The following is a 27,610-nucleotide window of genomic DNA, read 5'->3' as shown; positions in this document are numbered from 1 at the left end:
TTAATACGAGTTTCGAAATTCACAGACACATTATTTGCAACATATCAAATGTTGAAAAACTGATTAGTCATTGTTTGACTTGGAATGAACAGCAGATTTGTAATTGAATAAATGGGTGTATTTGCTGGGAAACCAGCTATTTTAGTCTGGTTGTCAAACGGACAACCATCCTATTTCAAACTTTTCCATTCTATGTATGTATGTAGGTACGTACGTACGCAGGCATGCATGCATGTATGTACGTATGTATGTATGTGTGTATATGTGCCTGTATGTATGTATGCATGTCATGACGAGCATTGATCTATCAGTTTTCATTTCTTCTCTTTTTTACTATCCTCTGTTAGTTAGATCAATTTTAATTAAAAAGGTCACCTTAAAATTATAAGATAAAGGATTTTGTATTAATCTAATTAATTCATTATCCCTTACACCGGATAGACTGGACGGGGTTGTATGCGTCACTGTGACACTGTTTAATATACTCCCAAGCTACTTGTACAACAGAAATACTATTTTATTTGGAAGCAGTCACCAATAACACTCCGCTTGTAAAGTTATATTTGCTTGATCAGCATGTGGCATTGATCCAAATATTTCTGGTGATCAGTACATACAGATTAAGGCGTCCCTTGTAATAAATGTAATATTATACTATAGAAAATCAAACACTTTGTTAGTTGCCTTTTTGTTTAAATTTAGACGAAAGATGCGATATGAGAAGATACTATTACCGATATAGAATAGTATGTAACATCGAAACCAAATGGTTGAATTTGACATTCCGATCTTCTAGATGTGTTAATTTGGATAGGCAAGTCATATAAACATTGAAGACACTACTATACATATAAAGGATCTTTCAAGGTTATTTCTCACAGTATCAACAGTACAACAGGTAAATAAAAGAAACAGGTAAAAAAAGAGAGACAGAGAGACAGAGAGACAGACATACAGAGATAGGATCTGTGGAGCTAATAAAGTATGCATGTAGACACGCACAGAGATTGGAAAAAGAAATCTAAGACTTTTAGATATCTTCCTTACATGATTTTACAACAGATGAGTATAACATCTTCATTATAGTAAAAAACAAGACACCTATTGTTACAAAGATTTACAGCTAAGAAATGTCTAAAAGAAATGTTATGCTGGATTAAATTTATTGTCATGTGGTACCAATGGAAAAAAACAACAATGTGATGATTTTAAGAAAGATTGCCAAGTCTAGTGTTATGAAGTTATTTTATTCTTTACACCTTATTTATCTTTATTTTATACCTCATAACTCTTACTTTATTAAAACGGATTAACTGCTCAGGACCTAAGTGGTTAGAGCATCTGCCTCAGATGCAGGAGGTCGCGGGTGTGAACTCCGGCTGAGTCATATCATGGACTTATAGAAATGGTATTAGCGGCTGCCTTGCTTGGCTCTCAGCATTAATGGTTAGTGTTAGGACTGATTGGCCTGGTGTCATGATAATGTGACAGTGTGGGACATGATGCTACAAATCTGCAGTATGATACCCCAGTGCTAGGCATCGCTCTAAACTGCCACAGTGCAGACACTGTAGCGGTATGCCTGAATTTGTTTTAAAAGCTACTTTAAAAAAAAAATTAACAAAAAACACACACACACACTCTTAAACAGATACACCACTCCGGTGGCCTAGTGGTTAGAGCGTCCGTCTCGGATGCGGGAGGTCGTGGGTTCGATCCCCGGCCGAATCATGCCAAAGACTTGCAAAAACGGTACTAACAGCTGCCTCGCTTGGCGCTCAGCATTAAGAGGTTAGTGTTAGGACTGGTCGGCCCGGTGTCAGGATAATGTGACTGGGTGGGACATCATGCTACATGTCTGCGGCATGATGCCCCAGTGCTAGACATCACTATAAAATGCCACATTGCAGACATCGTAGCGATATGACTGAAAAATTGTTAAAGCTACGTTAAAAATCCAAATCACATCCAAGTCACTTAAACAGATAGACTACATAGAGAGATAGTTATGTTTGCTATTTATAAGTACTTATGAACAATTTATATATTTTACTGTGTCTTCACAAATGCATACTTTTTAAATTATCACGTTTATCAGAAATTTCTCAGATTTGTATCGGTAGTTGTAGCAATTTGGCTTGGCAGCTTCCCATCGACTGTTCTGTTTCTGACATTTCTTTGAAGGTCATTTCTACTGATCCATTTTCTTTAATTATATATTTCTTTTTGTTTCTTTTTGTTCCATACAATTATAATTTACATTCCAGAATTCAACTTTCTTTTGTAAAACTAACTTTTGTGACAACTTAATCACTGATACAAAGCGGATATATATATATATATATATATATATATATATATATATATATATATATATATATATATATATATATATATATATATATATTGGTTTAGATTCTTTTGTGCGTTGACATTGATAAATATGCATTAGAATATGAATGATTATTACTGTCTAAATCTGGTCTCACTTTTAGGCAAAATCCAGAGTTAATGTGTAGTTATCAAATTTGTAAAATCAATGTTTTCCTTGATTTATTGTTATATTATTAGGAGTTTTGTGTTACAGCATAAACTGTGACTCTGCTATTGGTTTCCTGTACATTACCTATACTTTTTTGGTAAAGCTAAAAGGAATGTTTGATTTACATGCAATTCAGACCCATAAAGTTGCTATATTATCTTATAGCACCTGTAGTCAAGTCAACAAGAAATATTCTGTATTGCTGTAACAACACTTCAATCCAAGATGTGAAACACACGGGTAAGAAGGACCAAAAATATTATCCATTATACAATTATTTCTTTGTTTGTTAAGAAACGTTTGCTTGTAAATATGCTAGTTAATACAACTCTGAAACTGCATATATGAATATAAGATGGACAGGTCTCCTAACAAGTTTTATGAGTTTGCTTGAGTCGGAACTGTTGTGCGTCATCTTCCTTTACAGTTTGAAGTCGTCTTGTGTTATACATAATCTTTCCTACACCGTACAATTCTTTAAAATAGTTCGGTCTGTCGTAAATTATCTTTATGTTTGTTCAAATTTCTCTATGAGAGGAGATTATTATATAAATGAAGGTGTTATTATGATTTGCAATACCAAAGGGACTATGCAGTTGCTACAGTTACCATCAGCAGTCAATACAATATTAAAATTCAACTGTTGTCTTAATTTATTTCGGTCAATTTTATTTTCGTCAACTGTGTTACAAATATAAGTCTTATTTAACGTTCCACAGCAATTGATTTTTATATTAAGCATATTCTTTAAAAAGCATCATCATTTAGTCAGTATGTTCATATCAGACACAGTAAAATTAATGTATTAGATAAAATGTATCGGTGATATTTAAACAAGTTTATTATTATTTATTTATTGCCATCAAGCTCAATTTAATAACAAATTGTTTCCAAATTTAACCAATATAAAAAGTTTCAAAGTTTTTAATCATTGCTGTAATTATTAGGAAATAAGGGACACTCATATTAACAGTCATAAATACAATATGCTACATGTACTTAGAAAACATTTTGTAAAATTTAACTTCACTACATATCTAAAAATTCACTTGAAACTGTGATGAAAGTGAGAAAAAAACTGTTTAACTTGACCTGTGATCCCAATTAGTTGCATAATTTCTTTAGGTCTCCAACTTAGTATATAAATTAAATTATTGTCACAAATTTGTTTTATTCTCGTATTTGTCCCTGCAACAAAAAAATGTTTATATTAACATTCTTTGGTGTAAAGGCACTAATGGAACTGATACAAATCCACTTATTGCTTCCATAGTTTTACATTCTGACGCGTGACCATTCTGACGTGTGACCATTCTGCTGTGTACGTCGCATTACAAAAAACAACCTCTTGGTCTATTTATATCGCTAGACACACTCTTGCAATTTCTTGAGAAAGAGCACAACAACTCGGGATTCTGAATTGTTGCATTATTCCAAGTTGAAGCCCAGCATGGATAACACTAAATTTGCAAATGGTCGCAGATGTACGCATTCGTTTAGCTGAATACTAATTTATGTACTTTTCAACAGCAGCAAAAGTTTTATATAATTAAAAATCTCAAGTATTCGAACAAAATTTTTTTTGTTGTCAATCTTGCAAACGTTTCGCTACCAGAATGCACAAACTGGAATTAGTGCGTGACCAAGTGCAGTTTTATTCTTGTCCATAATGGAAAGTTTTTAACACGATTTGCGAGATGACGAATTTAATTTTGACGGTTATATTCTGTAATGCACTGTTCGTATGCTATCGGTTGCTGAATGTAACATGTTAAGCTTTCTTCGCGCAATGAATAAAAGTCATTTTTTAACATCTGAGTGTATACAGAGAATGCTTTGGCATTTATATTCCAAAGTTGCAACTTGATGTTAGGTTTATTGGTAAAGCACAAGTCCATACAGGTGGGCTTGGGATGTTACTCTGAATATGCCACTGACACTTATAAACAATCCATTTATTGGCAAGGGGAAGTAGATCTTGTATAAAACTTGCAGAAGCTGAACATGAACTGTTTTATCTGTGTTTTACTGCACATACTGCTTACAAATAAAATGCATTTATTTCCAGTCTTAAACAACCTTGACAGTATTTCGTAAACTGAGGTAAAGACGCCTTTACTGGCCATAAGGAAAGCTTAATAATGAAGACAAGGACACAATTGTATGTGCATGTTGGTAAAAACAATAATGACACAATTGTATGTGCATGTTGGTAAAAAGAATAATGACACAATTGTATGTGCATGTTGGTAAAAACAATAATGACACAATTTTCAGAAACAAACATCATCTTGACCCCCAAAATGAATTAGAGTCTACAAAAATTTCATATTTTCAGCTTTATGTCTTTCTGTACATTTATTTATTACCGGTATATTACACTGATAATTTAGTTTCTATACATTTTTAATGATTGAGTCATAATTTTAAAAATCTTGTACCACCTCTGATCACTTGGATCATGTCCCTGTAATGGGTTAAAGGTAAAATATACTAAACGTAAGACCTTTGTCTAATATTTCATATCTAAGTACACCATCAGCTGTATTAACTCACCTTCATGGATCCGCCTTTCTGAAGAACCGTATGTCTTTGTAAATGACCACACTGTAAACCTGAAAACCAAATTACCCAGTCTTACCTGTGACCAGTTTGTAACTAATATTTAAATGTGATTTTCTTAATATGAACCACTCTCATGCTTTGCAAGAACTATATTTTTACACGCTAGCAAAAGCATGTACCACAACTGCAATATTTCTTTTACTTAAAGAAAATTCAAAATATATCCTATATATAAATGCATATATCGTTTGATTAGCTAATGGAATGTACTTTTCATAATCTTTCTATGGATATTTAGAATGAAGGATTGATAGAACCAGATGGTAGAAACCTTGTTCGATTAAAATGTTTAGACCTACACATAATACGAAAAGTGGGGAAAAGATGTGAAATGTCAACAAGCAGATAAAGCATGTCATATTATGGATTTCAAGAATGTTAAGGAATGACCTTAACTGGATTATCAGTATGGAAAGTTCGATAGCCATAAGTTACAGGTATGTGTGTCATGTAACTGTTAAATCGTGGGACTGGGTCATCTGGAAAAAGGACCAATATGGCATCTCCCATTAAATAGCTACATGCTCTGTACACAAGGCCAGATGCATATGTGAAAATGTAATGTTCATTGCATCTTGTTAGCCTCCATGTAATATGATACTTAAAATATAATAGTTCAGTTTATCTGACAAGATCTATTGCACATCAAAAGGATTATAAAATGGTTATTTTAGCTCTAATAAATAAATATTCCACGAAACAAATTATGCCTGCAGATTTAAATTACAGTTTTTAAAGTTAGTAATTTAATAACTTTTAATTTGTGCCATATGTAATAATTGGCTATACCACACCCACCCTCTCTATCAAGCCTATAAACGTAACCCTTAATGTCAGAACTGAGACATTGTGTGGTTTGCCTTTACCAATCACTACCATCTCACCAATGTCCGTGCGGGCTTGAGTCCCAGGCTTGGCAAATATGGATATATGAAGAAACTTGCTATCAGTTATCTGTGGGTCAGTTGCTGTTACATGAGTTTTCTTGGATTTTTCTTCCATCAATTATATTGGCCACCATTTTGTATAGATTATCATGTGCTGAAAAATAGCATTTAACATAAAACAGCAACAACAGCATGATACCATAATTCCTTAAATTTTGTGTTTGAATTAACGATGACATGGTCCAGGTAAAAGCTAACATTTCTGACTTAATGTGGTTTTGAGTTATTAATCTGTGACAATTTTGAAGATTGTATAAATTGCTCACTGGCTGAGATTTTACTGTTTTATCTACAATTCCTGTATTAATCTGTGATAATTGTAAAGATTGTGACGATTGTAGAAATTGTTCACTGACTGAAATTTTACTGTTTTATCTACAATTCATGTATTAATTTGTGATAATTGTGAAGATTGTGAAGATTGTAGAAATTGTTCATGACTGAGATTTTACTGTTTTATCTACAATTCATGTATTAATCTGTGATAATTGTGAAGATTGTAGAAATTGTTCACTGACTGAGATTTTACTGTTTTATCTACAATTCAGACCTAAAATGTTGATGGATATTAATGTAACTAGATACTGATTAAGAAATGGCCAATGATTTACTCTTACTATCAGAGAAAAAAAATATGCTTTGTTTGGCAGTCTAAACTGAAACAGAAAATTGGCACTTAATCTGTGTTTGAAATATATTTGGCATTTAATCGCTCTTTGAAACACATATGGCATTTAATCCTTGTTTGAAATATATTTGGCTTTTAATATGTGTTTGAAATACATTTGCCATTTAATCTGTGTTTGTAATACGTTTGGAATTTGTTTTGTTTCCATTAACTTACGCTTAATCTGTGTTTGGGATTTATTTTGTTTCCATTAACCTGCATTTAATTTGTATTTGAAATGCATTCCGAATGTATTTTGTTTCATGAAATTGCATGTTGTCTTCACTAATTTGCATTTCATTTATATTTGGAATGCATTTGGAATTGAATTTGTTTTCATTAATTTGACTTTAATGCACATTTGCATACTCGCTATTATCTAATCTTTTCTAATTTGCATAAATGCATTCTTATGCTGAATTTTTCATCTCCATTCATTGCATTATCCCATTTGCATTGCATTATTCCATTTGCATTGCTTTATCCCATTTGCATTGTATTATCCCATTTCAATTGCTTTATCCCATTTCAATTGATTTATTTCTCCCATTTCCATTCATTGCCTTTCCCATTACCAGTCAGAGTTTTCTCCTGTTTCCATTTATTCCTTTCTTCCATTCCATTCATTGTATTCCATGTATTGATTTCTGCCATTTCCATTGCTTTCTATAAGCTATATTGATTTGGAAAAAGAAATTTGCTCAAAGGGAAACTGTCATTTTTGTATCCTCCATCTTTGTTTTACACTTTGCGTCAAATGAGTCTATTTGTTCCCTTTATGAGTATTGAACTAGAAAATAATGTCATCAGAGCTGATAAAATAAATGGGGTTCTTGTTGTTGCTGAAGTGGTGACTGACGCTGGACTGGGAAGAAGGTAACCGATGCAACCACTCAAAAAATGGTCCACAATTGTTTGTCTCCTTGTTGCAAACTAAAATTGGCAATGGCTGCACCGATGACACAATACACCACAAAGATTTGGCAGAAAAAGACGATTTGCGTTTTAGGCACATGTTCTCCACACCAAACCCACAAAGGTTGCTTTTGTACATCTTGCAGAGAAGAATTGGGTGAAGGAGTGCTCGCTGCAGTGGTAGCGGTAGCTGAGGCTGTGTGGAAGGGCATGATGATCACTTCTTTTTATAGTCGATGAATTGCGAAGCGTCGATCCAAGAATAAAAACTGAGAAGATATCCTTTCCAACGCACTTTGACATCTTTGACACGTGTTTTCCCACTGTACGTGTTCTTCGTTCGAGAATGCTTTCGATGTAGTACACGTCGTCTTCTTTACCTTTATCTGGTGTCACCTTGTAACTCGGGCAAGTAAAACGATCCTTTTAATACTTCCCTATTCACGTCTTCCAATTTATAGACGGTAGGATGACGACCATGCACTCGTCCAGTGACACGAAACAATTTGGTGGTGCAGTTAGGCAAGTAACTTTTGTCGAAAGTGCGTTTGGTTTTGCCAATGCGCACACATTCTCCTACAGTCAACACTTCACTTTTCTTGGGGACATCCACCGTCGGGGACGTACCAAACAGACGATTAGAAATCAGCACAAAGTTGTCGGGAGTCACTTCTGGTGGTGGTGGTGGTGGGGGGGGGCACGTCCGAAGCATCGATGATAAGATTGGTTGTACGCTTGCACCAAGTGCGTTAAGGTGTACTTGAGAGTGTGGTGCTGTGTAAAATATTTCCGTTTGCGTTCTTTCAAAGTACATTGAAAATGTTCCACGATGCTGACTGGTTTCGGGATTCTCGGTGGTGAAAAGTGAACATCATGTTTCTTTAATTCTTTTTGGAAGAGGGTGACGACCACTTTGTTTCAACACCAGTTGTAGGGCTCGCACCAATTCACTGCTCGATTTGGAAGTCAGTGGAACGATCCAGGCAAAAGACGTCGATGAAACAAAACAAATATTTGTAGCCACGATTGTAGATGGCCAAATGAGAGACATCGGCTAAGTCAGCTTGCCACTGATGATCGATGCCTTCGAGTGCGACTTCTGGAAAATTTTCGTCGAATGGGTTTGAGTAAAGTGTCGGTGGCTTGTTCTTGTAACCATCGTTGCACTTGAGGTAAAAGGATACTTTTCAGTCGAGTTTTGGCAGCACGATACAATGTTTGAACTCCTCCGTAACCTGCAGGATGGGATGGATCGTGGTATATGCTGGCTAACACCTTCTCCATTTTTTAATATGTTACCCACTCTTCGCTGATTTTACTTTGGATGGGGCGAAAGGGTGGTTTGGAAACGGCTTACGTGTCCGATGGGCTACGGTAGTAGAAGTCGAAGGTATTGGTGGAGGTGGCAGCAATGGAATGGCTTTGGTCTTCTTTTCGTTTTCCATTCCTGGTTTCCCTTTCTCCATTTTCACTTCTGACGAAGGAGGAGTGGATATTTTCTTTTTAACCCAAGCTTTCATTTATTCTCATTGGGGTGTAGGAGAAGGGGTCAACAAGGACGCTGCAATCTTACTAGAAATGGGAGCTTCTGACGGTGTTTGAAAGACTTTTCGTGCCTCTTCTTCGTCAGGCTTTCGTTGGGATGCGTCTGTCTTGAACACTGGGGACGGTGGTGATGGTAGTGATGTTGATGGACTTTTCATCAAAGTTTTGAAATCTTTCAGAGTGGGTAGAGCTGTTTCGTCTAAATCTTTCTGGTGAAAGAATTTCAGTCGTTGCAAGAGCTGACCGTACTTTTGCGATTTTTCTGTTTCCGACAAATCGTGGCGATCCATCAACGACTGCAATTCGTGGTGTAACTGGGACATATCGGTCAAATTTGGATTGGGAGACAAATGGAGGGTGAGTTGTTTTTGCCACCGATGGTATTCCATCCATCGTTTGTAAGCCACTAAATCTAGTTTTCGTCCTTTCATTCGATTTCAAGGGTCACTTATGAGAGGTTTGGAATCCAGAGGCCCTTTTTATCCTATTACCACGAAGCCTGCCATAATGGTTCCCAATACTCCTTACATCAAGGATCCTAACAATAGAGGAAAAATTCTTCCACGTTGGACCAACATCTTCTTTTGACGAATGAGTATTTTCTTTTGAACTATTTGGCGAAGTACGTGACGATGTTTGACTAATCATTGTTTCTGGTGTTTTGGCAAAGGTATCGTATCTTTCAAAATGTCCAAACAACATTCTATGACATATTTAGAGGCCGTTTGAATGATTTTTGTCTTTCGCATAGGTGGAGAAGCTTTGGATAGGACAGACAACATGTCCCCGTGTTTGACTAAACGAGGAGACAGTCCTTTCCTTTTCTTTCCTTTGGGCTTAGAAGAGGGATGTTTTCTGGGGGTGACATCTTTGCTTGTTGGTTCCGGGACACACACCAAACATACACTGGCGTCGATGACTTAGCACAAGGCCTTTTATCTTTCTTATGACTATCGCTTCATCAATAAAGTGACAATGTGTTTTCCAAAATGGCCAAAGAATCCTCCTCTTTGGCTACTCCTCTTTTTCTTTGGACTACGGAGTCTTTTCTGAGGGTAACGTCGATGCTTGGCTAAGCGTTTTGTCGGACGACGAGACTGTCCTTGTCTCTTTCCTTTTTGGATAGAAGAATGACGATAGTGACGGTGTGCACTTTTTTGAGGTGACATTTTTGGGTGTTCAGGAGCACAAAAGACACTGATACCCATGCTTTGCATCAGACATTTTTTATACTGGAACGCGTTACCACTGATTGTCGTTAGATCGTATCAACTTGATGACAGACATAACGCCTCGCGGAGGGCTTTGCAACGGACTAAATCGGGACAGTTCTTGCTTGGATAAATCCGGTAAACTCCGATCTCTCTTGGATTTTGATTGTGTGAGCAGGTACTTTGTGAGCAGCTGCCACTGAAGGTAAAGAGGATGAGAGTGTCACCACTAGAGGAGACGTTTTGGATACGTGGGTTTCCATGGTTTCTGAGGGCCTTTTTCTTTTTGTGTGGACTTTTCTTTTTCTGCGTTTCTGATCTAGTCTTGCCACCGCTGCTCTTTTTCTTCTTTGGGCTTCGTTTGGCTTTTTTGGGAGTGGCTTTTTTTCTTGGGGAGAACTTTGTGGGCATTAGTATCCCATTTGAAGCGGGAGAAAATGATGACTCCTCCTAGAGTACCTCTCCTTCCAGGTTTCAAAATGATTTACTTTTTTGTTTGAGCGTGAATGCGGGGATCTCCCAGTTGTGACAAGGCTACTTTGTTTCTGTCACCGTAAACCATCGAAAGACTTCTTTGAAACTGGCTTCTAAGACACGAGCACGTATTTGTGGATTATTTTCGCGACTGATGCCGTACAAGGCACGAATCAATTTGACGGGAAGATAAGACTGAAAGGACGTCATGTTGACTCTGTGGGACAGACCCAAAGTGTCCGAGGTTTTTATAGAGTTTTTAAGTCGACGACGGGGACGTGTACAGGACAGGCCGTCCGTCTTGACACCCATGGTGAAGCAGATGGGTACGAAATCGCAAATAATCGGGGGTAGTGGGTTTCAAATCGACGAGTAAATATGCGTGTGGAGTTTCAGTGGCATCGTCGTACGCCTTAGTTAGCCAAGGTGTTCTTATCTGTTTGGCTAAGATTTGCACTTGCGATTTATCTCTAGGGCTTTTAAACAAGACAACGTTATGAGCATTGAGACTAATGGTGCGATGGAATTTACTTTGTTGAAACAAAGTTTGAGTATTGTAAATTACACTGGCATTACTATGATGCCCTTTACGCTTAAACCATAGTTTAATTTCTTCTTCGTCTTCTCTTAACATGTCATCGAAAATGACCAGATGGATTTGACTTGGGTGAGACAAGATTCAGTCGTCTTCTTTAGGAATGCCTTCCACAAACACGATGGAATTGCCTTGACTTTCTCGCAAGAGGCTGTACGCCGATTGCCACACTTTGTAACAACACACGATTCGTTCAGGCGGACAATCGAGCAAATGATGTTCATGTTCGATCAAACGTTTGACAAATTCAGTTTTGCCTTAACCGCTAGGCCCCGCAATGAGGATGTTAAAGGGATGTCGAAGATACAAGGCCTCCCAACTGGTACGATCTAAGTGTTTGTCGATGACTTTGTAAGTGATGTAAGTGGGAGCAGAGACAGCAGAGGTAGCCATAGGGCCAGGACTTTCACTTGTGACACGAAGACAGAAAAGACAAAAGCTTTTATAATTTTTCAGGACACGTTTATTAAATTTAAAATAAACACGAAATACAGCAATACATAAAAGCCAAATAGTTATGTACAGCAGTACAAAACACATCAAAACGATCAAAGTGGAATATAAACAAGTCTGTGTACGACATGTGTTTGGTAACCAAGATGTCGCTGGGGCAGTGTGTAATGTTCTTACAGGCTGTACATGGGGTACGGGCACAAGTGTCCTCCCGGAATGGTCTTTCAGGAATGTCTGTGACAGTCCTGTCCTGAAGGGAGTGATTGTTCTTGGTGACAGGTTTTTCTGGTACTGTCACTAACACATGTTTAAAAGTGACCTTTTTCCTTGGACGCTTAAATGAAGGATAACACCTCTTGAGCATAATGGGCCACTTCTTGGGTCCAAGCCTCAAAGTCCCAATTTTTCCAATCACTTTCATCTGTCCAATGTGTGTGTAAGTCACAAGCTACACCCACATCGTAATACACATCTTCGGCACCTAAAAGTTGACGAATCTTTTTTTTCCCGTAGAGGTCGAGAAGTATCCAGATGAAAACGCAAAGCTTTGAGCAGAATGAGTCTCTCGTGGACATTAAAAGGCACCACTTTCATGGTTTTTTAGGTGCTAAGTACTGTTCGTAAAGAGTCCATAAGGAATTGGCTGGTAAACGAAATCCCAGAAAGCAAGTCAATAAGACACACATCACACGTCGTCACAGATTCAACGGACACCGTTCTTGTAATAAGTGTTGGTAATCTTCCACTGACTGAATAGTGTCATTGATTTCCTTCCGTGGAACCTGTTGTATTACTTCTGATATAAGTGGTCACATGGTGGCCTGCTTTTATACCCTCTTTGTTTGGAAGCAATAAATGTACCTTCTACACAGAGATAATCGTACTCCGATAGCGAATCTAAATGGTTCAATCACTAACTGAACCATTACACTTCCTTCATAACCTTCCTCTGTCACTAAGTGTATGTTGTGCAAAAGAGTTTGGTAATCCTCGAACTCTTCTTCTGGAATTCGTTGCAGTATGTGGATATCCTAGTAAACAAATCATTAACATACCGAACCTTCTCGTCCTTGAACCGTTGAAGAACGTCTGACCATTGGAACCCTTTCTCGTGAATCAGTCCTCTTATAACATTCAGGTACCAGTGGATTAAACACCGATGACGTAAAGGATGCAATTGTTCTTCGCGTTTCACTTGTATTTTGATCAGTTCTTGGTAAATCCGTTCTCTCAACTCCACAGGCAAGACCAAAATGTTCTCTTGTAAAGCATCCATGATTATGTTCTCCATTAATCAGGAATCACTGGGTCGTGGCCAATAGCCTCCTTAATATTTGTTACTGACGTAGTGTCCTCCCATAATCAGTCTTAGTTTACTTTTAAAAAAAGCATAATTCAAAAATCCAAAAATGATTTTGAGTTTGCGTTTCTTTTGTGTTTTTACCAGCTCTCGGTAAATGCGTTCTCTCAACTCCACAGGCAGTCCCCGAATGTTCTCTTGTAAAGTAACCACGATCATGTCATTCAGGAGGATTGTATTTAAAATCTTCTCCTAGAGCTAAAGTAATGAACATAGTGAGTAATTTCTGACCACTGCCATTCAGGGTAACGGTCCAGAATGTCAATAAAATCTTCTAACTCTAAACGATCTAAAGTGGAATAATAGGGTGAACCCACACTTGATCCAGGAAAATCTGATCCGTCTGTTGACTTTTTTCACTTTCCTTTGTGAATTTCTCGACACAAAAATTCTACAGTCACCCAACCATTGAGATTTTTATCTGGCAAGTCTCTGCCAAACTTTCTTGTAGATCTTCTCTTGCAGTTCGTTAGGTAATAATTGAATATTATTTGTTAAATGGGGTTTAAATACTGGTCTCTGTGGTGTCCAACGTTTGACTCTTAGCCAGTCTGGTTTCTTAAAGGACATTATATGTCACTTCAATAACTCTATCCCACTATAGGTATGTAGTGACAATTTGGAGTCCATCGAGGATGTTCCAGGTATGCTGAATGTTGTTGTTCCCTCTGGTGAAGTGACACACCACAACTAAAGCACTTCATTTTATCCCCTTCGCCCAAGTTGAAAAATCCGGCTCTGGCTAATTCTTCCGTTCTCTCTCTCTCTCTCTCTCTCTCTCTCTCTCATGGGAAAGAGCATTACTAAGAGTTTATGGGACTAACAGTTTCGTAAAAGACACCATATATGAGTAATGAAAAAATGTATATAATAAACATAAGGACCAAACTGGTCAAGCTAGCTATGTATCTGCCCCATCAGCACGGGCGTATCAATGCTGAACAATATTCATACACTGGTGAGGAATAGGTTAAGCTTAAAAAGTCAACAGATCAATGTGTATACAACTGGAGACAACATCTTTTAAAGATAAAGTATTGGGTACATAGTGACCTATGGCCATTTCCTCCTCCCTCCTTTTTGTTCTACTCCCCCCTTATTTACGCAACAAGTGGACCCCCCTCCCAATTAGATAAAATCTTGGCAAAGCATTGGAGTTCCAGCTGGAGAAGAAAGTATAGAAGCCAAAGGTCAATGGACATCATCTGGCCTCATTATGCAAACATCTAGAATGTATGCATGTAAACAAAACATTTAGGATCCCATGTACCCGGCTTTGTGTAATACTTTTATTACATTCACTGTTGGCAACTGACACATACTAAGATAATTTAGTGAGTTTAAAATTATAGTTCAGTGGCTACAATGTTTTTCTTTACACGCTTTTGTACACCAGAGACTCCAGATATTTCATTTTACCCCAAGTACTGAATCCAAGGCTGCTTTAAGTTGTCAAAATTGGGCCTATAGTTTTCTGTGTAAAAGATTTTAAGTTTCTTTGAGGAAATCTGGACTGTAGGTTTTTCAATGGTTGAAATATATCTCTCAAACATGAAATAAGGTAAGAAAGACTTATTCATTCACAGATCAGTCAGAGTTTACATGGGAGACAAAGGTGTATTATGATGTACAATGTACAATACTTACACAGTGCATGCTTAGTGTCACTTATATCCTTGTTTATTTTCATAACATGATATGTAGATCTTGGTTTATTCAGTATTTTATTGCATTATTCAAGGTTACATTTTAGCTGGACATACACAGCACATAAGCAGCATATATTCATGTCACATGTTCATGATAGAAGGATCCTAATAAGGGTATACTTCTGAATGAATGCCAACTAAGATCATCATTTATATAGTTTGGTTTTTGTGTCTTGGCTTTACACAAGTGTAATTCTCCACATATTGGCAAGCTGTTTGTTTCAGCATCTCCTTCGTTTAAAACTGGCGGATTTGTCTTTTGTTTTTCCGGTGGCATTCAAAGCCATTTAACCATTTAAACCTTAAAACGTACTTGGGTAAAGATGGAATTTTGTCTAGCGGCCATGCCGCTACTTTCATACGTAATTTTCTTTTACTCTCCATAATGTTACAGTTACTTATATAAGGCAGCTTACATAAAAGAAAACTGCAACTGAATTATTTTACACTCTTTTTGGAAGCATTATTTCTGAAACATCTTTATTTTATTTTGGAGATTTTATTTCATTTTAGTGCACTGGTGCGTACGATTCTAATCTAATGGAGGTACTGCATACAGCACAAGGTAAAATCTTCAGTGTACATGCAGTGATGCCATTATGTTGTTGTTTTAGGGCTTAACGCCATTTTTCAGCACAAGATAGGCTATACATGGCGGCCAGTATTAATGGTGGAGGAAGAACCCGGAAAACCCCCGGAAAGAACCACCAACCCAAGAGAAGCTACTGGCAAGCTTTCTCACATAACCACATTAGCCGAATCCGAGACTCGAACCGACGCAGACAGAGGTGAGATGGCAGTGATCCGTAACGGTGAGCGCTTTAGACCACTCGGCCACTCGGGGCCCCCGATGCCATTATGTAAATATACTTAATAATTATGGGGCTAAAAGAATCAGATCAAATTCCTGAGGATATCCACTTTGCCACTGGAAATTCGACTCAATTTAAATCAACTATACAAACAAATACGATCCAATCATCCACCATTCTCAAACGAATACTCGAATATGACCTAATTAGGACCAAAAAAGATAATGAGTAACACAGACCTGGATAAGTTTATTGTTATTTCCAAAAATATATGTACACAATGTACAATAAATTTTACAATAGCACAGAGTAGACAAATTCATAACTGTATATAGAGTAATCATAACTACAATAGGTGGCAGCCAGTGTGGGTATGTGAGAAAGCTTGCCAGTAGCTTCTCGTGGGTCGGTGGTTCTTTCTGGGGTTTTCCCCGGGTTCTTCCTCCACCATTAATACTGATCGCCATGTATGGCCTATCTTGTGCTGAAAAATGGCGTTAAACCCTACAACAACAACAACAATAGGTGGCTTACACACAATTGGTTGTAGGGAACAATCCGACTTAGATAACTCGGTTTACATGTCATTGCCCAGACACGTAACGTGACTAACATGCTGTGCGTGCTTTAAAGGGTTAAAGGGCACTTCTTATTGGACGAGTTAAGAAGCACACAGCTAACGAAATAATCCCCGATGCATGTTTCATTACGCAGCAGGGATATAAACATGTTGTGTGGTAGCTCCTGTTTCCCTCACGACCAGTTATTAAGAAGTATATGTATACCTACATTAACCAGTCGTAAAGGGTCAGATGGTCATACACGACTTAAATTCTTTATTGATTGATTACCAGGGGTGAATTTGAATTTGAATTCGGCTGAGTGAAATGTAATCAAGAAATACGTAGCCTACAAATTGGTTTGCTCTACCTGCTAATTTTCACCATTTATCGGCCACACCTAAAAAGCTAGAACAACATGATACACAGACAGAAAGAAAGACGGTCAGAACGAGAGAGAGAGAGTGTGTTTGTGTGTATGTGTTTATGTGTGTGTGTGTGATTTTTAACGTCGCGTTAGCAATTGTTTAGTCATACCGCTACGATGTCTGCAGTGTAGCTGTTAATAGTGATTTCTAGCACTGGGACATCATGCCGCAGACATGTAGCATCATGTTCCACCCAGTCACATTATCCTGACACCATGTCCACCTGTCCTAACACTAACTTCTTAATGTCGAGCGCCAAACGAGGCAGTTGTTCGTATCATTTTTATAGTCTTTGGTATGACTCGGCCCTAGTTCGAACTCGCGACCTCCCGCATCCGAGGCGGACGATCTAATAATTAGGCAACCGGAACGCGGTCGCGAGAGGTTGTAGGTGGGATTGGAGGGAATGGATTTAGATTACTATATTCAGAAAAAGGTACTCGAATCACAGCATTGGAATTATGCGTCATTGTTTGAAGTTATCTATTTTTCACTTTTATCCTATCAACCATATTGTGCACACAATTAAACACATTGACAGAAGTGTGCATATCACAACAAACGTAATTTGACTGTTCTATACATGTTACCAGTGTTGTTGTATATAACATGCTTAAAACGTACCAGGTAAGGTCGACTTGTAATCCATTACCTGGTTGCTAAGTAGGTCAGAAGTTCTCAGAAAGGATTGGCTGGTTTTGTATATAACAACAAGACTTTGTTTGGGCAATTGAGACACAAGTATCGGGTACTAGGAGAGAACATACTGTTTAACTTAGAATTGCATTTCAAGGGATTTATATTCAATTTAAGGGATTTATACACAATCTGTAAGTATAAATATAATATCTACTAGTATAAAGCTTCATGTGTTTGGTATAGCACCACAAGATTGCCTATTCATTCACCTGTATTCACGGTTGCGTGAATTGTGCGAGTCGGTACATGAAATCCTATTGAAAACAACTCCCAATAAGACAGTACGTGAAATGGTATTGAAAATAACCCCCATTAAGTAAGTAATGCATTGAAAATAACTCTTACTGAATCAATACACGAAACGCTATTGAAAACTACTCCCGTAAAGGCAGTACATCACATGATATTGGAAACAACTTAAATTAAGTCAGTATATGAAATGCTATGGAAAATAATATGCTAATTGGCCGAGTATTTAGTTCATTAAAAACGTAGAGAAATGTGCAGATAGATTACGTAAGTAATTTAATTTAGGGTTTTACAGTTTTTCACATTTAGTTTACTGAACGGATCTTGTGCAATTTCTGGCACGTCAGCTGTTGCATGCATATATATATATATATATATATATATATATATATATATATATATATATATATATATATATATATATTTAGCGACCAAAACATGCATTCATTTTGTGATGTGAACGGTGACTAACGCTTGTCGTCATTTTGTGATGTGTAGAGTGGCTAATACTTCTGTTATTTTTGTTGAGCGTTGAAAGTTTATAATGTATGAATGTAAAGAAAATCACACTAATTCATAACTTGTTCATTTAATGTGCAAACAATTTTACATTTTTAGTATGTCAGATGTTTACTAACTAAATAACAGCTGACTCATACCTTTATCGTGTGTACGTCGTTTCCTGTGACAGTCATTCATAGCTTGGTCATTTGATGTCTCGAAAGTATTACATTTTTAATAAGACGGATGTTTACGTACTAAATGACAGCTGACTCACACCTATGTCGCCTGTACCACATTTCCTGTGAAGGTGATGATTGTGGTACTAGTTACATTGGAAAATTTTTTAGGGTACATAGGTCGGTACAAACACTTTTCTTTGTTCCGGACAGACTAAAATTGCTCTCTCTCTCTCTCCATAATATATACACGCAACAGAAACATTATATCCACAGTATATGCACCAACTACTAACACCCCACAAACAGCATTTACACTCACCACGAAAATCTTCACAACTAAACGCAACACTAACCCCCATCCACACATTTACATTCATCACGAACATATCTACAATATCTAGACGCAATATTAATACCACATCAAACAGCATTTACACTCACCACGAACACATCCACAATATTTACACGCAACACTAACCCCTCATGCACAGAATTTACACTCACCACGAGGGTACATAGGTCGGCACAGCATTTACACTCACCACGAACACTTCCAAAATATCTAGCCACTACGGTGGCCTAGTGGTTAGAATGTCCGTCTCTGAAGCGTGAGGTAGTGGGTTCGATCCCAGGCGGAGTCATGCCAAAGACTTACAAAAATGTTACTAACAGCTGCCTCGCTAGGCGCTCAGCATTAAGAGGTTTGTGTTAGCACTGGTCAGCCTGGTGTCAGGAATGTTGCTGGGCGGGACATGATGCTATATGTCTGCGGCATGATGCCCCAGTGCTAGACATCGCTATAAACTGCCACACTGAAAACATCATAGTGATATGGCTGAATTTTTTGTAAAGGTACGTTAAAAATCACACACACACACACACGCCAGAATATCTACACGCAACACTAACTCCCCATCCACAGCATTTACACACACCACTAACTCACCAAATAGACACACACCTACTTATTAGTGCTTCGTCCAATCATAAAGTTACATACACGTGTAATGTACAAGTCTCTACTTCAAGCAGAAGCTTAGATACACGCTTATGTACAATTCCCTGGTCCGACCATTACTATCATTAGGATTTCCATGATGACAAGACAGCTTATCTAAGATTACAGAACAGTTTCTCTATGATTACAAGAAATTTCATTTTTAGGAATATACGGTTTAATTAATACGTTATAGATTCGAAAATCAGTTATATGGAAAATGATTCTTTCAGCAACAGTTTATGTATTTGTCTAATGCAGAAGCGAGTAAAAGAAGCTAGTGAAATTGGCTGAGGAGAAATCCAAGCATATAGTATAACTGAAATGTATTGTAAAGAGACATAAACGTTTTGCAACGCAAGGCTTATATATATCGGGACTCTCTCTCTCTCTCTCTCTCTCTCTCTCTCTGTCTCTGTCTCATGTGTAATTCCTGAACAGATTTGAATGTGTTATTAGAAGTATATTTAATGTCTATTTTTATAATTAAATTCAATGGTCTTTTTTTATTCTTGTTTTGTTTTATTAATCAGGACACTGAGCCATCTCAAAACAGTAGTTCTTGGCTCTTTGTTTATTGAATAGATTTCTACAATGGCATATGATCTTGATATGCAGTTGGAATTACATCACAATTAATACTTCCAGTTCAGTACCCACGAATGTAGTTCTAGTCTATTTTTAGAATATTTTTTCCTCTCTCATTTTGGTGGTGATAGAAGAGTTTTATTTATGCATTTTAGGTAGGGATTTAAAGGTAACTGTTTTTTCTTGATAATATGAGCTCAGGGTGTTGTTGTCTGTATGTATTTTGGCGACAGTGCACAGTGAGTAATAAGGCCTTGGTGATGATCCGGAAGTGAAATATGTGTTCTATTTACATGCTGTTATGTTGACAGTCAATCATCTAAAAAAAGAGCAGGTCAACCTTTGACAAGAACTTCACCGTGAAGTCACCTTTGAAGGTATTTTAGATTAACATATGATTTGCATTGATTGTCACACAGTGGAAAGGTCAGTACTGAGAAATAAATGTAGAGAACATATAGTAAAATTTATTGTGTACTATGTAAAGTTGTCTTCAACGGAAATGATGTTCTAAATAGAGCGCCGAGTTGCCGAGTGGTCTAAAGCGCTTACCTTTACGGATCACTCCCATCTCACCTCTGTCTGCGTGGGTTCTAGTCTCGCATTCATCCAATGTGGGTATGTGAGAAGGCTTGCTAGTAGCTTCTCGTGGGTCGGTGGTTCTTTCTGAGGTTTTTTCGGGTTCTTCCTCCTCCATTAATACTGGTCCCCTTGTATAGCATATCGTGTGCTGTAAAATGGTGTTAAACCCTACAACAAAAAACACAATCAATGGAAATGATGTTCATACGCATGGGTCTCTAAATGATATTATATACAGAGAATTAAAGGATTATCTTTTCAGCGGATGTAATATGCATCGAGATGGACGATGAGTGTACGCGCTACTTAAACTTATTTATTTATTTATCTAGATTCATACAATTTAATCCAAAGCCTTTTAAAATATGTTGTTGCTGTTTTTGTATTGGAGATAACGTCATTTCTTATCTCGATATTCTATACATTGCAGCCATTTGATGATATATACATGGAAAACCGCCGGTAAGAACCACAGACCAACGAGAAGCTACTGGCAGCTTTCTCACTTATTCACACTGGCCGAGACTCGTACCTTGTAGACAGAGTTGAGGTGGCAGTAGTCACTAAAAGTGAGGCCTTGAGACCAACCGGCCACTCTGGGCCCCTTCAAAAATTAACTAAAAATAAAATTGATGGAATTTTCAGAACATTCAATCAACTCATCTACATACGAATAGAAAATGACTTTTAACTTCATTTTTTCTGCCTTGAGCGGTTTAAGCTGAGACTTGGTAACAAAGTTTTACTTTTTAAATGTACAATTTCTAACAGTTTAAAAATGTTTAAAAAATATAAAAATAAAAGACGATTGTAATGACCTGAAAATCTAATTATATTATCCAGTTATTACTGAAAGAAAACTAGCAGACTTTATTTGTATCCGTTGAATGGTTCTTGCCCTTGTTACTAAATATATTATCGAGATTTAAAATAAAAGTCGGGTAAATATAATAAAGTGATTAGATACAGATAACTAAAGAAGTCGGGTAAATATGATGACGTCATTAGATATAGATAACTAAAGAAGTCGGGTAAATATAATGACGTCATTAGATATAGATAACTAAAGAAGTTGGGTAAATATAATGAAGTGATAAGATATAGATAAATAAGAAGTCGGGTAAATATAATAAAGCGATTAGATACACATAACTAAAGAAGCATAGATTAGCTGTCCCCTGAACAAGCAAATTAGATTTTTTCTTATTTACCGACTTCTACTCCCAGCTTTCTCTCTCTCTCTCTCATTCGGACATATAGAGTTACGTTTTCCCATTAGACAGATAATGCCACTGCCCACGCTGGAAATATCGGGAAGGGGGGTATTTTTAAATATGAAAACATGGATGTGTAAACTTACAACATGTATTTATTTTGCACAAAGACGCCTTACTTAAAAGTTTTGATTTTGTTTAAAGGCGTGAAGTCCTTTAAAGGACCTGCTTTTATGGAATTATTTTGGGTTCACTAGGAATGGTGCTGCCTCTCTGAGAGTTGCAAATATAACAGCGCTTGATGGCAGCAAAATTATATATTCATCGCTGTAGACACGGACATACACAATCACGCGCACATTATTTTATTGAATCAGAAACAATACATATATTTCACTCAAAATGACCACTGTTCCAGACATGATTGGCCCGATATTTGAGGAGGGGGAGCTAATTGTATTGTTATTGTTGTTCTTGTTATCGCCTTCGTCGCCGTCCTTTGTAAGTGTCCTTTGATATTTTACCGATTTATTATCTACCTCGCATAAAAGGAACAACTTAACGCAAAGTTTTTCTAAGACGTAATGTTCTTTGTGTAACACACGAAATAGCACTTCTTAGACGTAATGTTTTTACCGATATCTTTGTGAAACACGCTTACGAAACAGTTGAAGATTGTAATACATTTACAACTTAGGAAAACTATATGAGTAAACCTTACGTGACGTCGTGAAATGGCTCCCAGCTGTCCAGCCATCAAGATCGTGTCTCGCCTGCTGTGTTAGGAAGAGGGGAGGAGGTCACCCGAAGCAGTTCCATAGATTAATACGTGCAGCTAATGACCAGCCTACGATTTGGGCCCAAGGAGGTCAGGGTTATAGTGGAGGTCAGGGTTATAGTGGAGGTCAGGGTTATAGTGGAGGTCAGGGTTATAGTGGACAGGGTTATAGTGGAGGTCAGGGTTATAGTGGCAAACATGTGGAAATTCTTCACAGCCTCCCCATCGACGTAGTCGAAGAATATCGACGATACTGTCAGCGTGTACTAGTGTAACCACCAGAACTACCGTGCGTAGAGTGTAGTCTAAGAGTGTAGCAGGCCAAACAAGAAGACTGAACAAAAGGTGAAAAGAACATCTTGGATCTGCGAATCCACCAATAAATCCCCATCTACAGTATTTACACCCACCACTAACCTCCTTTATCCACAGTATTGTCATAAATTATTACCCTCTCCATCGACACCATCCACATCCACCACTAACCTACCGATGTACAGTATACACACACCAGTCACTTACCTACTAACATACTCATATACAGTATATACACCAGCAACTAACTTATCTATGTACAGTGTATACACCAGCTACTAACCTACCCAAGTACAGTGTATACACCAGCTACTAACCTACCCATGTACAGTATATAAACCAGCCACTAACCTACCCATGTACTGTATATACATCAGCCACTAACCTACCCATGTACAGTGTATACACCAGCTACTAACCCACCTATGTACAGTATATACACCTGCCACTATCCTACACATGCTCAGTATATACACCAGCTATTAACCTACCCAAGTACAGTGTATACACCTGCCACTAACCTACCCATGTACAGTGTATACACCTGCCACTATCCTTAATATGTACAGTATATAGAACAGCCAAAAATCTACCCATAAACGGTGTATGCAACAGCCACAAAAAGACAAATGTACGTTATATACAACAGTTATTAACTACCGATGTACAGAACATACAAAAGTTATTAAACTACCCATGTACAGCATATACAACAGTTATTAAACTACCGATGTACAGTACATACAACAGTTATTAAACTACCCATGTACAGTATATACACCAGCCAGTAACTTGTCTATAAACCGTAAATACACCAGCTGCTAAACTTATTCTCATCAATTGTTGCACTGATTGAATTAGACAGGTGATTCGCATGCTTTTTTGTTATATTAATACATTTACTTGAACACACTTTCTCATCCTTTGTTGATCTTTTTCAAAATTCTTTACATGGAACGATTACTTGCGAGTTTTCAGACATTAAATTTTACATACAGACTAATATATATGCACACACACACACACACACACACACACACACACATATATATATATATATATATATATATATATATATATATATATATATATATATATATATATATATATATATATATATATATAAAAGTAGGTTACGTAAGCGACACGGATACAAGTAGAGCAACTCTTTTACAGGCCAGTCCAGACGTCAGCATTGTGTCACGTTGACTACTTTCTTCGCCTGGAATCAATAGCATTAAACAACAAACTCTTGTAGTGACAACATGGCCACCGGAGGAAAGAAAGAAATTAGCTCCAATCTGCTTGACCTTGGGACCCTGACACTGAAAGCCGGTAAGTGGTTTTATATATATATATGTCCTTTTGGCTTTGATTATCTAATATCATTCTCGTTGTGTGAAGCGCCATTTTACCCATTCATTTCATTTATGGCATTGTACTTCTCTTGTGATATACAATTATTTGATTATTCGAATTTATAATGTCTGCTTTAGCTTTACATGTGTATAGTATATACATTGTACATCCCGCTTGATATTACGAGGGCTTACATGGCTAGATCGCTTCATACAACAACTGCGTACATGGCTAGTTCAAGTCATACAACGAGGCCTTACATGGCTAGATCAGTTCATACAACGAGGCCTTACATGGCTAGATCAGTTCATACAACTAGGTATTACATGGCTAGATCACTTCATACAACGACTGCGTACATGGCTAGTTCAAGTCATATAACGAAGGCTTACATGGCTAGTTCAAGTCATACAACGAGGCCTTACATGGCTAGATCACTTCATACAACGACTGCGTACATGGCTAGTTCAAGTCATACAACGAAGGCTTACATGGCTAGTTCAAGTCATACAACGAGGCCTTACATGGCTAGATCACTTCATACAACGACTGCGTACATGGCTAGTTCAAGTCATACAACGAGGCCTTACATGGCTAGATCAGTTCATACAACGAGGCCTTACATGGCTAGATCACTTCATACAACTAGGTCTTACATGGCTAGATCACTTCATACAACGACTGCGTACATGTCTAGTTCAAGTCAAACAACGAAGGCTTACATGGCTAGATCAGTTCATACAACGAGGGCTTTGTTTTCGTTTGTTGATTTTCATATTGTTGTTTCTTGTGAAACCCAATGATCTATTTGCGTTGTACGTATGTAACAGGTGCACTCCTGAAAGATTTTGACTTCATTGAAAACTTGTTAGAAATCTGATTTTTCAGTCAGGATTTTGCCCTGTTCATTCAAAGTGTGCCTACCACGCTGAGCATAAATTTGTCATCTGAACAAAAAAGCTATGAAAATTGCTACTGACACTTAAATGTTTTCATCATGTGTGGGCGATCGCGCGCGCAAGTGAATGATGACGATGATTTGTCTCACAGTTTTACCAACATAGGTCCAAATGCATGTTCACGTGTCACTGGGAAACAGCCAGCTGTGCTCATTTGTTATTGCAAGTTCGATGCTCAGGAGTTTACGAAGTTGCTTGCACCTAAACGGGCCATGTACAAAATGAAGAGAGTGGGCTGCTGATTATAAGATTTGTGTTGTAGGTTTCTCCGTCTCTCTGTTGGGCGATCAATCTCCGTGTTTTACCACCACATATTAATGGAGAGAGAGAGAGAGAGAGAGAGAGACAGAGAGAGAGGTGAAATATCTAATGTAAAACTAGTAAATTGACTGGCCAACAAGGCTTGCTCTTTTTACCATCGCTACCAACATTGAACATTTTTGTTGTTGTTGTTGTTGTTGTGTGTGTGTGTGTGTGTGTGTGTGTGACTGTGTGTGTGTGTGTTAGTGTGTGTGTGTGTGTGAGAGAGAGGGAGAGAGATGCTGTATATGTCTCGTTTTCCATCATAGGTCCAGATACAAATATGTCATTGGCAAACAGCTGCGGATAGAAAATCAGCTGTGCTCCTTGTTATTCAGTGATTTTGTTATTTAAATCCCTTATTTGTTATTTAATATTTTGACGCCTCAGGATTTGCCCACGTCGCTGGTCCCTACATCGGTCCCTGGACAAAGTCTCTTAGCTTAACCACCATAGATCTACCGCAAGCGAGAGCGGGAGAGAGTCGAATTAGTGGGTGGGTGGGAAAAAATGCCGTATGGCTGATCGACAAACAAGGAGTGAACAATACAGAGAGACGGAGATTCCTTCAGACATTTTAAAATATACAGAGTTTGTACAGATCTGGACAGCTGAAATTCAATGATTTTTCAATCACCAGTTTCCAGTGTTCAATGATTACTCACGGCATCAAGTGTTCTGCTTCAGTTACTAATTTAAATTCAAGAAACAAATACAAAACAGTACAGTAATAAATAAATGTAACATGAAAAGGAAATGACATTTAAAAAGAAATTCATCGTAAACCAGATGTTAAAAGTTGCCCTTTGGCTTCTATACTTTCTTCTTCAGCTGCAAGTCCAGTTCTTTCACCTCAGAGATGCTGCCAGGATTTTTTTTCTAACGCGGTGTGTGTGTGTGTGTGTGTGTGTGTACCCATTTGTTAGGAAAATAAGGGGTGACTAGTATAAAAGGAGGGAGAGGACAAAATGGCCATAGCTCAATATATACCTAACACTTCAATATCCATCTATCTTTCTAACAGCAAAACACTGTGAGAGTCCGATTTAAATCAAAGTCTTTAAAATATGTTGCATCTAGTAGTGTACACATTAATATGTTGATTTGTGTGAGCTTAATCTGTTCCTCACAAGTGTATGAATAGTGCTGAGATTCCCTTGCTAATGAGCCATACCAATAACTAGCTTACCCAGCTGGAACAAGTTTGGAAACTGTTACTTATATGAAGCGTTTATATCTTCGTAGTCCAATATGTAATAGTTCTTGATTTCCTTCCAATTCCAGTTGATAGTTGTTGTTGTTGAGTTTAATTATAGTGGCGTGCGCACAATTGTGCATGTGCCACTTTTTTCTGACTGCACCGCAGTCTGCTAGTTGTTCCTGGGGAAGGGGATGGTGCCACCTCCCCCAGGCTTTTATGGATTCAAAGAAACCCGATAGTTAGGCCTCAGTCTGTGGGTCCATAAAGGTCCCTACAGTTGAATGGTTGGCTGTCATTAGTGGGAAGGAGAGCTCGGGAACGGTCCTGCTTGCTTTACATCGCTAGTTTCTTGTTGCATTTGCCTTTTTTTTCTTTCTTTTTTTTTTTTTTTGATTTTTTTTCTTCTTCTTCAAAATGTTCTAAAAGGAGGGTGGATGTTCTATGCTGTTTATAGAGATTCTTAGTAGAAATCATGTATGAAGAGAGATTTTCAAGGTTATTATTTTATTACTAGTCGAGGTGTTTAGGGTGTGCTTCCTACGTTATGTTATTTATAAGTTTTTAGATATTACCTCTTTAAGTTATTTATTAATTAATGTTTTTAGAGATTGAATGTTATTATACTTTATTTAGCAAGAGACTGGAGTCCTAGCCGATTACACGGTTCGTTAAGGACATCTAGGACCGGAATCCTACCTGATTACTCGGTTCGTTAACGACATCTAGGACATCCGATTTTGCGGTTTCCTTAGTTTATTATAGGTGCTTCGTAAGTGAATTATTTATTAATACTTTTATAAAATGGAATGATATGTTATGGGTTTTTATGTGGTGGTTTCTAAA

General features: G+C 37.5%; 1 protein-coding gene across 1 annotated transcript in view; it reads left to right on the top strand.

Moving 5' to 3' along the window:
- Positions 1 to 17,576: 17,576 nt before the first annotated feature.
- Positions 17,577 to 27,610, top strand: part of LOC149774732 (uncharacterized) — a 91,103-nt gene continuing 81,069 nt past the window's right edge. Inside the window, exons 1-2 of the mRNA XM_089944993.1 lie at positions 17,577 to 17,673; positions 24,125 to 24,283. Of these exons, the coding sequence (XP_089801119.1) occupies positions 24,214 to 24,283 (70 nt within the window). The 5' untranslated portion in view covers positions 17,577 to 17,673; positions 24,125 to 24,213. The remainder of the gene's footprint in view (positions 17,674 to 24,124; positions 24,284 to 27,610) is intronic.

The sequence above is a fragment of the Sinohyriopsis cumingii genome, unplaced genomic scaffold (assembly GCF_028554795.1).
Source record: "Sinohyriopsis cumingii isolate HCF-2022 unplaced genomic scaffold, ASM2855479v2 utg000160l, whole genome shotgun sequence".
NCBI classification, from domain to species: Eukaryota; Metazoa; Mollusca; class Bivalvia; order Unionida; family Unionidae; genus Sinohyriopsis; species Sinohyriopsis cumingii.
The sequence above is the reverse complement of the archived record's forward strand: the minus strand, read 5'-3'. Positions and strand labels throughout refer to the sequence as shown.